Source organism: Stegodyphus dumicola, chromosome X1 (genome assembly GCF_044657685.1).
Source record: "Stegodyphus dumicola isolate Sdum_Otavi_A_Nest chromosome X1, ASM4465768v1".
Lineage (NCBI taxonomy): Eukaryota > Metazoa > Arthropoda > Arachnida > Araneae > Eresidae > Stegodyphus > Stegodyphus dumicola.
In genome coordinates this window covers 235,819,840-235,836,481 of record NC_140780.1, presented here as the reverse complement: position 1 = coordinate 235,836,481, position 16,642 = coordinate 235,819,840, and the positions used below count along the sequence as shown (strand labels likewise).

Sequence of the window (16,642 nt, the reverse complement as noted above, 5' to 3'; positions counted from 1 at the left end):
TGAGGAACATCATAAAAAGTATGGACAATTATATAGACGCACATTCCAATGGTGAAATGAATAGCAAAATGTTCGACGTTGAACAATTTGATGCTAAAAAAGACAATGCAAAGAAAAATATCAGATTATTTTCCCAAAACTCAATAAATGTTTTGTTTTTCAAAAAACTTGAAAATTTTGTATTAAATTCCATTAAGTTCTTGTGGATGTTTTTGTTTCATTGATTTTTATTAAAAATATGCATATATACATATCTATGTAAATAATATGTACTCTAATAAGCTTAATTTTGTTGAATATATGTTTTTTTTTTTTTTTTTTTCAATATTCTTTAACACGAAAAAATATTTCAGTCCCTTCTGTTTTGTGTTAAATGATTTTTACTGTATATCTATTGCACATAAATCCCTTTCTTACATAAAATATAAATGTGCATTTAAAATAACTAAATAAATTGTAAAGGAAGTTTAACTAGAAATCTTATGATCTTAAATCAATGAAATCTTAAAATTGTAGTATGAAATTTATAATGGCAAACATTAAAATAGATGAAAGTAAATAAAATTTATATTATAGAATTTACTTTATAAAATTAATAACAAGTGGTTTAAAATATGTATTTTAATTGCTTAAAACATGGAAGTTATTTGGCAGAGATTGTTGGATATAAAATTACAACTTCAAATTTTCAGATTACTATTGTTCATATTTAAAGTCTCAATTTGCAGTCTTAACAACCATTGTAAAAATAACCCGTTATCATATTCCAAAGATCAGCAGCATACATTTTTTTCAAAATCGTGCATAATATTAAATATTGGCTTTTGATAGTCAAGTTGAAAGATGAACTGTTTTTATGATTTTAGACTAGTAGTTTATTCTTCCATTCACTTATTACAGTATTTCATTTTTTATATGCTCGACTATCGAAAATTTCAAGAGCTTTCCAGATATTTTTTAGTTGAATTTTTACTGTACACACATTTCAGTATTTATATCGTCAAAATTGCACAGACACACACTTGAACTTTCTTTTTCGTTCATGAAAATCCAAGTTCATTACACAAACATGCAATCACACTGCACAAGCATGTATGGAAATTCTTAACACATTTAGTAATCCTGATAATTGATTACACATTTAGTAAATAAAACAAAACATTTTAATGTATAACAAATGAATAAAGTTATAAAACAGAGCATAATACTACAGTTACGAAGATACTTAATGTTATAAAAGTTAGGTAATTTTAGTTTTTCACCAAAGTAATGAAATATTTTGATAATTATGAATTTCCTTGTATATCTTTATAAATGAACTTTATTGCTGTTTTAAGCAATTAAACAACTGTCCAAGTTATTTTAATACTTTTGAAATATATACACTAAAAGAAACATTAAAATTTATTAATCTATTTGTCAACCTTGATTTTGGTATAAAAGTCTGCAGAATGCTTCGTAGTTTTTAAGCACACAGAGGCACTGCAATTCTTTCTTATTCCTTGATCTAAAGTTTTCTGCAAGTTTTTTTTTTTTTTTTTTTTTAAATTTATTTATTTATTAAAATATCTGGGTTGGCACACATACAATTTTTGTATAGTGACTTCAGATGTGGATAAGTTTTGGGAACACTCGTTTGTTTTACTGGCTTCGCTGAATTTTGCGATTAATGGATCACATTTATTGCCGAGTCTTCCAAGTTTTTCATACTGTTAATGCATCAGCAGTGAATTATTCTCCTCTTTCCTCATATACACTACGGCGATAAACAACTATTCACTAAAGATTTTGCTTAAATTTCCACTCATAATAATTTAAATTGCGAAAATCTCACAATTAGCACCCAAACACACTAATCAAAACCACAATTCTTTCGAAAACGCACCGTAGTTTCGCCGTAGTAGTCAAAAGTGGAGTACGCGTCTTGCCAGGTGAAACTAGTCGATATTTCCGTGACGTCAAAAATTCGAAAAGTGGGGTAGGGTTTGGAAATACGCAGGCCGGTGTTCGACGCTTCAGCCCGAGAGCGAAATCAACCGTCCCTAAATAATTGTTTAAATAGAGGGCCGAATTTAATTGAACTCATACCTGATATAATTGACAGGTTTAGATTGTATTGCGTTGGTTTATCATCAGACATAGAGAAAGCGTTTCTTCAGCTGAGTATTATCCCAGAACACAGAGATTATTTGAGGTTTTTTTCTTCCAACTATTTAAGAACCTATAATTTACAGGCACTGCAGAGTGGTGTTCGGCGTTTGTTCGTCTCCGTCCCAACTCTCTGCATCGATAGAGCATCTCTTGGATAATTCCCCTGCCGAGTTTGATGTGACCCAAAAATTAAAGCATTCATTTTATGTTGGCAATTGTGTCACTGGGGTTCACGATATCAAACAGCAAGAAACTTTCATAGTTAAGGCAACAGAAGTAATGGCTCGGGGATGTTTTAACCTACGGGGTTGGGAAAGTAATGTTCCAGGTCATTGTATTTCCCGTAGTTTAGGTATAACGTCTCTTCTTGGAATCTTATGGGATTTGGATAACGATACATTAAAATGTAATCTTAATTATTCAATGGATAATGAGATAAGTAAACGTAATATTTTGGTTATAGAACATAAAAGTTTTGATCCGCAGGGTTTTTTTCAGTCTAACTACCTTGTTACCTAAGTTACTATTAAGGCCCGTTTACACTAGCGGAACTTTGGTCCCAAGAAGCGTAAGCTAACGTCCTAAGAAACGTAACCTAAGTCGAGCGGTTAATCTTCAAAGGGAATTGACGTAAACCCAAGAGATGGAAAATTTTAACTCCGAACCTATGAGATGAAAGCTTTGGCCAATCACAGACTTACAAACTATCACGAGGGTTTTGTTGATGCTTTAAGCGAAAAACATGGCGGAAGATTTGACTACGTCTGACTGCAAATTAATTGCAGAAGTACAACAACATCCGATTTTATGGGATAATAGAAAAAAAGAATATCGAATGAAAAGAGGACAAGACGTTGCTTGGCTACTGGTTGCCGAAAGACTGAACCGAGATGGTATGTATCCATTTATTTATTTTTTTGCTCCTTTCGGATTGCAATGTGCTCTCTTTTATTCTAGTTCTCTTTCGACTAACGCAATTGTTCAAGTACAACATAGGTTTAATAACGATTACACGATAAAAATTTGTTGACATATGTTAAATTATAGCATTTTAGAACATTTCTGAAAATCTGAGTTTCATAAAATTTAAATAAGCTCAGTAGATGGATTTTTTAAAATTAAAGTTTATTAACTGCTTTAAAATGTATCTAAATGTACACTGTTCTATGAAAATTATATGCAGCAACCTTCAATTATATATATTTAAAATTTTTCCCAAATTATAGCAATTCAGATGATTACATAATTTTAGCTATTGTCTTTACATTAGTTTGCTCTTCTTTTTTGCAACATGTTACTGAAGGCTTATGAGAAGAAGTACCAAGTAAAAGTAGTAAGTGTGAAGATCAACAGTAGTAAAAATTTGATTAAAGTTTTCCTCCTCAATTTTCAAAAATACATTTTCTTCATTTCTCATGCAAATGTTTATTCCGAAATACATAAAAAATCCCTAAATATATAAATATCCATATATATAAATATATAAGATCCATATTTCATTTTCGTATGGATACATTTTGAATCTCATATAATTAGTATAATTGTTTGCATAAAATATTAATAATTAAACAGTAATTAATTACAGTGGTTGAATTAAAATTTCAGCTATATTTTTTTTTAATTTCACAGTTGAAGAGGTTACTTACCGGTGGCAGAATCTGCGTAAGCAATATAGCCGAAGAAAAACAAAATGCAAAAGTGGAGCTAGTGCCGAGTCTGCAGAGCAGCAATGGCATCTGATGCCCCAAATATCATTTTTGGATCCATGTATCCGCCATCAAAGGTAAATATTCAGAACCAAATTATTTAGTTATGTTAAATATAAAATGATAAATTTTCATATTAACAAAATACAATCTTACTTGTTAGTAGTCTGTAATATTATAAAGCATAAATGGATTATTTGGAGTTATCCTAGGTTGACTAGCAATCAAAAATTGTAACTTTATTGATATAAATTTATTAAATATGTTAGATAGTCACATATGTGGATATAAACCAATTTACTTAAGAAATTCCTCCCCTTAGGCAGATATGCTTTGCCATAACTCAAATTCTATCCAAATATTTACGCTCTGGAAAACAAAAACTTCTCCTACACAATTTTTTTTTTAACATTTATTGCCTCATCACTCGTTATGAATGGTTCAACACCTTGTAAATGTGTTGTAATAAAACTGTATTACACATTATAGTTTTTTTCTAACGTGTTTGGGCCAACTGAAGTTCTTACCCTTAAAAAATGTTGTAGAAACTTTGCTGTTCTGTACTTTTTTAATCTTCCCAATTAAAAATAGGCCAATATTTTTGCAATGTAAACTTATTAACAAAGTACAGCATATGCATAATATAAACAAAGCACTTGCTCTTTCCTTTGAAAGCTGAGTTTCTAAATATTTTGATGAAGACTCGTCTGTATATGTTTTTTTTTTTTTTTCTTTTTGTGGCCAATTTCTTTTTATAGTTTATCCCTCTATAGTTGATGCCCTTATTTCTGTACTCACACAGTTCAAAACTGATGTGTTACTGACCATTTTGATGTTCAGAAGTTAGTGTTTGAGATTATGCATACCTGCTTTAATTTTATGAAGTTACTTTGCACTTAATACATAAAGCCTGGGATTAATTATCATAATATATACCATCAGATCAAGGAGTTGTGCTTAAATTATTACATTAATTCATAATGAAAATAAATACAAAAGTATATTTGAAACTGAATTAAAAAATGAAGTTGCAATACTTTATTACTGAATTAACTGTTAAAATCTTTCATGCCATGAAATTTTTCAAAACAGTCCCCAAAGTATAGTGATCTTTTTTTATTTATAGAATGTGAAATGTGTAAGCCAAGATTATATAAAATTGTCTTAAACTGTAAGATACAAAAAATTTGATAAAATTCTCTTGTGATTGTGTTTCTATAAAAAGAAATAAGAGTTATTAGTGGCTCAATATTTTCATTTATTACGTAAGGGCTTTGTATGCATATTCAAAATTTCTTCACTGAAGGCAAGAGATTCTTCTTTTTCATCTAAAATATTGATTTCTTTATAATTACTATATGAAGTCATTTAAAGTCATCTCTATTTAGGGCATACTACATTATTGTTACTGTCAAAAACACTACTGTCATCACAACTGTTAAATTGCAGCCTCCAATAGTAATATTTACAGCCATGTTATTTAACTCATAATCCCGCTCATCTTCACTACTATAAATTTGATTTTCTATGGCATTAATATAAATAAATGTTACATTATAAATAACATTTATTTGGATTAATGAGAAGGATGAAACTGTTTGTGCTGAGATGACAGATTGTCATAATTTTGTTCCCTGGTTGTTAATTTTAATCTGAGATGCGATTCCACGTCCAATAATCTGTTCCATTTTTTCATCTTAATGTCTACAAATACGGGCAAATACCGAAAATCCGCCAACTCCTGAAATCCGCGTTGCCTCTCAGAATATAAGCATTCAGTTTATATTCTGAGTTTCTTGGTTTCGGAAACCACAACATTGAGTACGAAATATCGAAGAAAAAATACTTACCGAATAATGACGTCATAATAACTGAATAATAATGAGTCATAATGGAAATACCAAATTATTGACATAAAAAGTTTAAGAAAAAAGATAAGTTTTTTTCCTTCTAATCTGCATCGAGGTAAAAAAGCAGACGATTCACTCTTTGTTCAAGTTCATGATTCACGTTGTTGTATTTTCTGAGCTTTGTTATTTTCACAAGATTGTTTAGTGCTGCCTTTTTTTTTTATCCTGATGTTTTGTGGATAAATTAAGAATATTTTAAATTTCAGTCCTTGTTAATACAATGACAGATAAGAAACACACTCATGATTTTACTGCTTGCAACTTTGAAAAACGTAAACACGTTGCATTGACAGTAACGCAAAAAGTGCAAATTCTGTAAAAGATGGAGGCAGGTGCTACTCCTCTATATAGCAGAATGGCATGGAATTGCAACATGATTGTGTATGATATACGGAAAAATAAAGAAAAGCTGTTGACATTTTACAGCAACAGTGATTCTAACGCTGCAATCCGAAATCTTTGCATGAGGCGAAATCGGCAAACCTCGATGCTGTGTACATATAATTCAATGAATAATATAATCATATATGTAATAATAATTTAATGCATATAATAAATTATTGCAGTAATGTATGTAATTTAATTAAATGTATCTAATACACCTTATTTATTTTGCACCATACGTCGAAAAATAAATTATTCATGTCATTTTGCCTTCTCCATATTTGTATGATAAAATTATTAGTGAGTAAATATGACAATTTGGTTGTATATTGCAGTACAAAAGATTCAAAGAGTGATGATGATTTTACCCCTCCCCATATTTGATAAAATATTATTTTAATTAAAAACAAAATGTGATCCAGTATTGCTCCAAGAACGTAATGACTAGGAATTACCCCATACAACTGGATGTAACAAACTGTATTTTTTTAGAAATTATTCTTGCAAATATTAATTAACACAAAATATTATGTAAGAAAAGAATCCAATGGGATGTTATAATTCAAATTAACAAAAAAAGGCTTTTTAGTTTCAGGTAATCACACTGAAGCAAGAAGACTCTTGGTTTACATTATTTTTCATGCTAAATTTTAAGATCTATTTAAATTGTCTGCAGTTCATAAGTAATAAAAATTAAAAAATAAGCTATTTAATGCAGTAACAAATAAGATTCTAAATTTGCTTATTTCACTACCTAATTACTTTGTATCACAAAATAATCATTAATGTATTAAAAATATTTTTCATATGCATTTGATTTTTTTCCTTGTTTTCTTTCTAAACAGGACACAGACAAACTTTCAAGGAAACAAAGAATTCGAGGAGCTTAATTTCACGGTAGAATCTGTTGTCTCCGAGTCTTCAGATAATATTGAATATTCGACAGAACCTGAATATGTGGAGCCATCTGTTATTCACATTATGCCCTCATGTGAATCACCTTTATCACCTGCATCAAGCTCCAGACAAATCTTAGATAACACTAATTCAAATAATAATGATGAAAATATTCCTAGAGGGAAGAAAAGAAAAAAGAAAGAAACAGTTGAAAGTTCATTGCTTTCTGTTATTGATGAAACAAATAAATATTTAAAAAATCACCATCGATGTGAAAATGATGATGACGATGATGATAAACTATTTTTATTGAGTCTCCATAGTGATTTGAAAAAAATGACCGATGAAAAAAAATTGGAAACGAAAATACAATTTTTACAAATTATGGCAAGAAATAAATGAAATTATTTGTACATAACACTAATCAGTTGTTTTATTGTTTTATTTACATATTTCATAAATATTTTCAAAAAATAAATTTACACAAGAAATGCTTTCCTTTCTTGCCATGGTACTGCTCCTTCTGCAGAAAAATATTCACAAAAATTATCTCGAACTGCAGATGCAGCACGGGATGAATTATTGGCCCCTAGACGGCCAAGAGGTTGCCATGTAAATTCTTTTGTTCTCCACATACCTTCTTTAATGGTGGCATTTGAAAGAAGAGAATCAGCAAAGTTCACTGGACAGTATTTCTTAGCTGCCTTTCCCAACTCATTTTTCATTAAGTAATTATGAAGGCAACAGCATGCCAAAACTACTTTATTAGCATGCTCTGGGTTCAGGGCAATTTCAGTACGAAGTACTCTCCACCTAGACGCCAATATGCCGAAAGCATTTTCAACGCACCTCCTTGCTCGAGAAAGTCTGTAATTAAAAATGTTTCTTTCATTCGACAGAAATTTGCCAGGATAAGGGCGTAAAATATTTTTCCTGAGTGGAAAAGCCTCATCTCCAACAAATACAAAAGGCAAAACTCGATCACTATTTAATAATGGTGTTAGATTTGGCAATGAAAACAAAGTTTCACTAACCAAAGCTTTACCTAGTGAACAGTTACTGAAAATTCCACCATCACTGATGCGTCCATAGTTGCCTGAATCAACATAAAGGAAAGTGTAACTAGCATCTGCCACTGCCATTAGGACTATGCTGTTATAGCCCTTATAATTATATTATGTTGATCCAGCTGACGGTGGAGCTTGTATTCTGATATGCTTACCTACAAGGAAAAAAAAAGCAATAATTATTAATTGCCTAAAGAAAAATAATATACACTTTAATGATAAAAATTAATATAAATACTTTTTCCAATAATAAATTCAGTTCTTAAAAAAGTTCTTAAATTAGAAACTTGCAAAAAAATTCCTTTTTATATTAAAATTTGTTTTTCATTTCACATTTTCATTTATTTATTATGAAACAATTCCAGTCTTTTGATATTTTAAGACAGCTCATATATCAAGTTAGATGATTCTGTAATATTTTATATTTATCTTTGAAAAGAATCTTCATTTGCCTAATTTTAATATAATGCAGTTTTTGTATTTCAAAAGTACTCACTGACAAATAAATATGGAATGCAAGACATAATACATACCATCGATTGCACCAACACAGTTGGAAAAATTCCATTCATATGCAAAACCTTCTGCTATTACAGCCCATTCATCTGGTGATGCTGGTATAGCCATAACCAGTGGCTGTAAGACTTGCCATATGACATCACAGGTCTCTCGAATAATATGTGAAACTGAAGATTTAGAAACACGGAAAGTGTATGCCAGGTCTGTATAATTAGTTCCAGATGCTAGAAATCTACAAAAACATTCTGAATCAATAATTAAATTTTTGCAGTTTTAAAAACATGTTTAAAAATGAACAAAGGGCAATCTGTAGCAGTATGCAAGTTTTAAAAAAGGTTCTTTTTTTGGGGGGGGGGGTCAGTTTCAAAGAGATTGCAATTTTCTTTCTTATTATTAAACCACAGAAAATAAATGCTTTATTTATGTAACTTATTTTGATAAAATTATGTTCTTATTCATAATTTTTTAAATGCATTACAAATTTAAAAAAAAATATGAATTTTAAAAAGTTCAGTTAGACAGAAGTATAAAATGTTCTGACAAGAACATTAATTTTCAATTATATATACTACACAAAACTGGAATTAGATGTAATAAAGACTTTCAAATAGAGCTGGTGCCAGAGCATAGGCAACCAGTGTGACCACACCAGATGACAAAATTATTAGAATTTAGGAAGGAATCAGGTGGCAGAATTTCAGATTTGTGGAGTTTGCACCAGGCGGTAAATTGTATAGCGTCGACACTGCTTTCAAAACAAATGTATATATTTATATTTACCTTAAACAGATGGCAAGTCTCTCAGACGCTGAAATTGATTTCCTAAAACGTGTTTCTTGCTTCTGTAGTTTATCTTGCAGTAAATGAAGAAGATGATCATATTGTTCTCCCTACATGTAAATTCAATAATATTATACTTATGAGTAAATTGAACATCAGAACTGTATTTAATTATCTAATTAATATAAAAACAAACGCAAAATAGTTTATATTGTGCTAAAATGATTAGCCAAAGTAAGAGAAAATAATTTTGTTGTCTTGAAAAATTGCTTGAAGTATAATCTTACTATTTCTAACAATTAACACTTTTAGCGATTACTCTCATGTTATTAACAAAAATAACAAACTCCATAATTAGAAATGATTTTAGCCTTCTGGGAAGGTGATAACTTTCAACATGATTATTTGATTATGCACCACACACTAGGGTTACCTGCTTAATGGTAACCCTAATGTCATCAGGAAGATTTTTTAAGGTAAATTAATTTACATTTATATCTTGGACAGATATGCACAAAATGCCTATGTTCTAAACCCTTTCATCAGGTATTGAACAATTAATGTTCAGTGTTTTTATTTATTTAGCCACCGACGGGATATTATAGCAACCTTCAGAGAATATAGTTATCTGTGATTGTCATTACCAATGTTTGTTTATATTCTCAGGAATACTTTTGATTATTGAAGGTGCTCAACATGAGGGGCATCACTATATACTTATATTGCCAAAATATATACTGTGTTGCTGCAATTATGATCAGTGAAAAATATTCAGTTATTTATCTTATAAATTTGAAAAAATAAAATATGATAATTCTGATTAAAAGGAAAATTACTCTCCATTTCAATTTCACTCTTATACTCTAACAATTGCTTAATTTTTCAGGTAGTAGAATTTCATTAAATAATCTATTTTGATACAATTATTCTTACATTCTTTTAGAGGTTAAGTGTTTTTCATCATATTACTACAATATTCTCCAAAAATGATTTTTTAAAATATTTACATGATTTAATTTTATTGCTCATTTGTCAAATATAAAACACAGGTGGAACAGGAATGCAGAAAATCTTTTAAAAGCAAGTCTTTTTATGGATCTCCCAAATTCTCTAGAATATATTATTTAAAAGCCTAATTATTTTATATTTCTGGTTCTACAAAAGTATTTTCATGACAAAGTGAAGCAATACTAATAAAATTCATGACAGTAATAATTAAAAAATCTACGGATACAGAATGCTGGGTATTTTCTAACAAAGGAACATATCCTAATACACGATAGTGCATTAAAATGTTGACTGTCCAACATCTGGCACATCTAGTAATTTTACATTATACTCAATCTGATATTACGTTTCATTAAGGTAATCGAATTATAAACAACCTTCATTAATAATGCGCTTAATAAACCAATTAAACTAATTAGTTATAACTAATGCTAGTCCATAATTATATAAAAAATCATTTTGTCGGTAATTAAATCGCAATGTAATCATTAATCCTATTTCCTTAGTATAAATTACTAAGGAAAAAAATTACTAATTTACTGATATATAAAAAGAAATATTTGACAGTCTTTCCTTCAATTTTTACTTTCAGGTTTTGCTAAAAAATAAAAATAACTTACCGTCATTCGAGTATAATTGAAAAATAATTCTGGGTACTTCTGCCTCAGTGACGGAAACAATACTGCATGAGCGGAATACGTATCTCGCTCTTGAAATATTGACCGAACCCATTCCCGCCTTGGAACGCAAACGCTTTTGTACAGCAAATACATACATATTAAATTACTTCTCAAATGCATAACGTGCTTTCTTTCTTCAGCTTTTTTAACTTTAGACATTCTACTGCAAACTTTCGACATTGTACCCCAAAATAGGAAATATTGCCCATGCGCAAATCAAAGCGACTTGATTGGTTGGGGGTAGTAATTCTTAGGCTTTGAGACTTACAAGTGTAAACGGGTGGGATCCTTGGGAGTAACAACTTAACGTTAGCGTACGTTTCTTGGGATCAAGTTCCGCTAGTGTAAACGGGCCTTTACGAGTGGCTTGGACTATGAAATGTGATGACCCCTTGCCAGATAACATTCAGGAAACTTTTCAGAAGTGGCAGGATGAAATTAAATATCGTGACAAAATTAGTATTCCATGATATGTAGAGATAAATGAGAATTCAGAGTTGCATCTATCCGTTGATGCATGTAAGAGCTCCTGTGGTGCATGTGTCTACATTAGAACTGTAACGCCCATGGGATTCAAAATGCGATTCATCAGAGCGAAATCCAGGATAGGGCAGTTAAAATCTCTGACAATACCCCGGTTAGAATTGATGGCCTGTTCCATTGGCGCGAGACTTGTTCACTCCGTATACGTCGCCTTAGATTTGCCTGATTTGAAAATTATTGCATGGAGTGAGTCTATGGTAGCACTCTGGCGGATTAAGAACCATGGAACTATGGTGATTGGTTAGTGTTTGTTGCGAACAGAGTAAAAGAAATAAACAGTCTGATTCCATCTCAGTGTTGGCGTCATGTACCCGGTGATTTAAACCCAGGTGATGCTTTCAAGAGGCTGGTGTGAGAGGTTAGTTCGTGTAGTAAAGGAATTGTTGAGAATAATACTCGGTAACGCGGTTCTTACAACCGCGAAGTTGTACACAGTATTGTGCGACTGCGAGTCAATAATTAACTCTAGCCCTTTAACTGCTTAAGACGTGTATAAACGTTTTCAGAGTTTCCTTTAAAAATGCTTTAGACGTGTTTACACAAGTTTCAAATCTCTCGAATAACGTTTAAGACTTGTATACACGAAACCCAAATTTCGCCAAAATTGCTTAAGACGTGTTTAGACGATGCCATCTGCTCTTCTTTCCCCTACCTTTCTGCAAGCGGCTGTCAGTTGACACAAAGCTCTTAATAGGGTGTGAAGTTTGTTTGAAAAGAACACTTTACGGAAGAGTTCTGAGAGTTAAGTATCACTGTCAGACAGCAGGTGTGTGTTATCTTTCTCATGACTGCAAGCTTGTAAATGAAGATAAATTATTTTACAACAGTTTGCCTTGTAGTTATCTACGCAAATGAAAGTCAAACAGAATCGCTCGTTGTTACAATACTTTACCAAAATTTAGAAGAAACAGGAAAAAATAATAATTGTAACGTAAGACGTACTTTTTAATAAATCATATATTATACAATTAAATATTTTATTTTAGCATCAAAAGTTGATTACAATTTCTGATTCGTTAAGAATAGGAAAAAATATATAATGCTGCAAACATCTATCTTGTTTGCCCTTGTATTTCAAGTGCCAGTGTTTTTAATGGTATATTCTTCCTTTTTACACTTTGAAATAGGAAAACTGTGCTTTCAGCATGCCTGATTTTTCTACTCGTATATGTGGCTGTGTGTTCCTTATAAAAGCGAACTGACATATAAAAATTTCTTGGATGTCGAAAAGAAGATATTCTACTCGAAAACTTCAATTAAATCGAATAAATTCATATGCCGCAGGAATTTCTAGAAATATTTGTTTCTAAAAATTTTCTTATTAAGATTTGAAATACAAATTAGTTTTAAAATCTAGGCAAAAAATATGCATTTCTTGGAACTTTTTTGGAAAGAAATCTACCGGAATAAAATCGCTTAAAATTAATGGAGTGTAAGTTACTACTAATTCCACTCGCACTGAAACCAAAACGAACAAATTGGCTGCATGGTTGGGTTTCATAGTTTTTCCCCTGGATATGAGTCATATGGCTATGAGTGAGTTTTACTTAGAAAGCCTACCACGGCGACTTGTCTATCCTTAGACAGACAGATCCCGTTTGCTTTTCCATATTCAAATAATCGGACAAAATTTGACAACAAAGGCTAATAAATGCATATACCCAAATAACATAAATTTAAACGCATATTACAAAAATAAAATAAATGCATATAACGTAAAAAGTGATATAACAACAAATTTTTAATTATTTTTAATGCACTAATTCCTAAATTGCATTATTTTCAAATTTTATTTCATTTTTATGTATGTATTAATGTATATTTTATATGTTCGAAAGTGCGATTGTTTAGTAAATTAGGCATTAAATAAATCTGATTTGAAAATACATGCACTTAGGTGAGATTTTCGTAACTTGAGAAACATTACTCGCAAAATAATTTCTAAGAAAATATAATAATATTTTATCTTTCTACTTGATTCTGTGAAAAACAATTTAAATTAGCTTATTACTTTTTTTTTCTATATTGAAAACAACTTGATTTTTTTTTTTTTTTTTTTAAATCTTGCTGTCAGACCGAAAGTATTTAGAAGTATAAAAGTGGTCTTTTTGAACACATGTTTCTGCGGTATTTCTTTACAGACATAGATCAACAGATACGAGGCATTGACAGATTTCACCACCAAAAGGCCTTTCCTCTAACATAGCGGATGCCAATTTTATCTTCTTTGTAATGTAGTATAACTAAACCCGTTGGCCCTATTTGTTCAAATAGCTTCTGAGAACCGTTCGCATTTGAATGCGTCGGAGCTTGAGTGACTGAAAGACTACTTGTTCCCAAAGCTATCAGTCAAACACCAATAAAAATCTGTTGTCCGTATTTCTACTCTCTCTCTGTGAGTTCTTGAAATCCAGGAAAGGGTAATGCGTGCATTTGGGTGAATGTGAGAAAAAAAAATTTCTATGCTTCATTTTGTATTACTTGTATAGTGAAACATTTCAAAAAATAGCTTTATATGCAAAGTTTTTCTCTGATGAATGAACTCAGCTGAGAACACGTTACTATCTTCCTTAAATCCCCCCCCCAAAAAGGATGCTCTTTTAAGTGAATTAAATTCTTATTGTGCTCTTATTACATTTTCTAAATTTTTCTGTTCCCCTTTTCTTATAACACATAAGCAATTTTTTAAATATGCATGACCCCTGAGCTCTAAGATTGGTAAGCTCGTTAAAGACTGGTAATTTGTATTAATATAAATTTTGTGCACTCTGAGTTATAATATGAACGAAATATAATACTATTAAGTGAACCTAGCGCCAGAGTGTCTTTATGGTAAACAAATAGAGTGAATTTTAGAGAATGCATTTATTCTACTGTGGTTTATGCGCTGTCGGCGAAGTAGATTTAATTCAATCCAATAAGTTTAAACGAAATGCAAGAAAAAATGCGTATAATTTAATATTCCGTACAAGGAAGTCATGTTGTGTACACATCAGATTTTTATAATAAGATAACATGCGCTAAACAGTTTTGAATAGAAAGAAACCGCTCGCGCGCTGTTGGGCTTTCTCAGCTTACGAAAAATGTATTTTAAGTTGGTTATTTACATAATAGAAAAACAAAATAAAACGACAGATTATAAATAGTGCATTTTACTGACAAAACTTTCTTTGTAAAAAAATATAAAAGTACTGCAAAGAATAAGAAGGATATAGTTAACTTAACGGCGGCCGATAAACAGTGCTGGAGCATATGTTTTTGCAGAGAAAATCATTTTGCTCGTGCTGTCGTATAACAAAAAATATCCATAGATTATTTTTTACAGCTGTTAAAATAGTCCTCGACTATCTGTTTTAAGAGAATACATTCTTGGAAAATTTTCAAAATGAAATTGGCTTGAACTCGCATAACGCATGGGGAAAATTATAAAGACACCAAGCCGCTAACTTGTTTGGTTGCTAGCGACAAATCCAGAACAAACATCAACATTCAGTACTCTTATTCACGCTAGTGAACGTAATTATTTGTTTGTATATTAGTAATAGTATTAAAATAAAAATATTTATTCTAATAAAAGCTGTTGTTCAAAAATACACCCTTGTAAGGCATTTTCTTTGGTTAAGGGACTTCATCTGAATGATAAATTCTGCGTTGAAGCAAGACAATTTCTTAGAACTTAATGCTTCAAACAATTGAATGCTGGGATTCCTAGGGAAGAAAATATCCTCAAAAAGTATATTCCACAAAAAATATTTAATTATATTCTTATAATGACTTATTAAATAACTAATAATTGTTATAATTATTAAATATAATGCTTACTTATTTTTTACAAAATGTACAATAATACCCTTTATTTACAAAAATACCATACTGAACAACTATATTATAAGCTAATAAAATAACAACATTGTATTGTTTCTTATTAACTATGTGTCATCTTTCTTTTTCAGCTTTCTGTAATACGATGATGTTTTTAATCCTATTTCAGACAAAGTGTACTGGTGTTTCAAGGACGCGAAGGCAAGAATTTTTAAATTTAGTCAATAAATTTATGATCAACTGAAAATTCATAAAGAAAAACTATTTGAGGTTAAAATTCAATTTCAGAATATCTTGAATGTATATAAAAAGTGAAATGCAAATTTGACACTGATATTATCACTGTTTCAGCCCTTAAATAACTCCTAAATGTTTTGTTTATTGCTCTTAAAAACATATCAGGTGTTTAAAAGTTAATACCATAATTTTTGTATTAAAAAAATCTCGAAATTATTATTATTTATTTATACCTAAGGCAAATTTAATTTGTTTGAGATCGAGAAGATATTTAGAGCAAATGTTTATACTATATCCTTAAATTGTAGAGACATTAGGTATTTTTTAGAAAGAGGCAAGATGAAAAATTAACAACGACTTCACCGGGAATCGAACCGCGGACGTCTGAAATACCGGCCCAGCGTGCTACCGTTACACCACGAAAGACGCTTAGAAAGTGGGAGAAATACCTTATATGCTCCCCTTTTTAAAGGGCGACTAGGGTTTTAGGGGACCTAGTCGCCAAATCCTGGGTGTGGAGAATCATCATCTACATCCCTTTTAGTTCGGGCGCCACTTGTAGAGACAGTAGGTTAATCGGAAGCAGACAAGATGAAAAATAAGCAATTGCCTTCGCCGTGAATTGAACCACGGACCTCTGGAATACCGGCGCAGCGTGCTACCGTTACACCACGAAGGCACGCTAGGGAGGTGGGAGAAATACCTTATAAAATCACCTAATTTTTTGTTTTCATAAATCAGTTGAAAAAGTCACATTTGAAACCCATCCCTTTTTCAAATCAGCTAGCTATCCAGGTATAATCATGAAAATCTTGTTCCGCTCTTGAAATTAAGATATTCAGTTACCAAATCTTAGCTCGCTGAATAATTAACTTTACTTAAAAGAACATATTTGGTATACATTAAGTATATATTGTTCATTCAAAAAACGAAATCTT

The 16,642-nt window shown here is 30.8% G+C and overlaps 2 protein-coding genes across 2 annotated transcripts; one reads left to right on the top strand and one right to left on the bottom strand.

Moving 5' to 3' along the window:
• The first annotated feature begins 2,688 nt into the window (after positions 1-2,688).
• Positions 2,689-7,450, top strand: LOC146993445 (uncharacterized). Its single transcript, XM_085807173.1, has 3 exons — positions 2,689-3,044; positions 3,781-3,934; positions 6,997-7,450. The coding sequence occupies exons 1-3, from the start codon at positions 2,894-2,896 to the stop codon at positions 7,448-7,450; spliced, it is 759 nt and encodes a 252-aa protein (XP_085663299.1). The 5' UTR covers positions 2,689-2,893.
• Positions 7,451-8,092: 642 nt separating this feature from the next.
• Positions 8,093-11,210, bottom strand: LOC146993444 (uncharacterized). The gene is made up of 4 exons (XM_085807175.1): positions 11,043-11,210; positions 9,415-9,524; positions 8,649-8,866; positions 8,093-8,270 (listed from the first exon to the last, which is right to left on the bottom strand). The coding sequence occupies exons 1-4, from the start codon at positions 11,193-11,195 to the stop codon at positions 8,224-8,226; spliced, it is 528 nt and encodes a 175-aa protein (XP_085663301.1). The 5' UTR covers positions 11,196-11,210; the 3' UTR covers positions 8,093-8,223.
• Between the last annotated feature and the right edge of the window lie 5,432 nt (positions 11,211-16,642).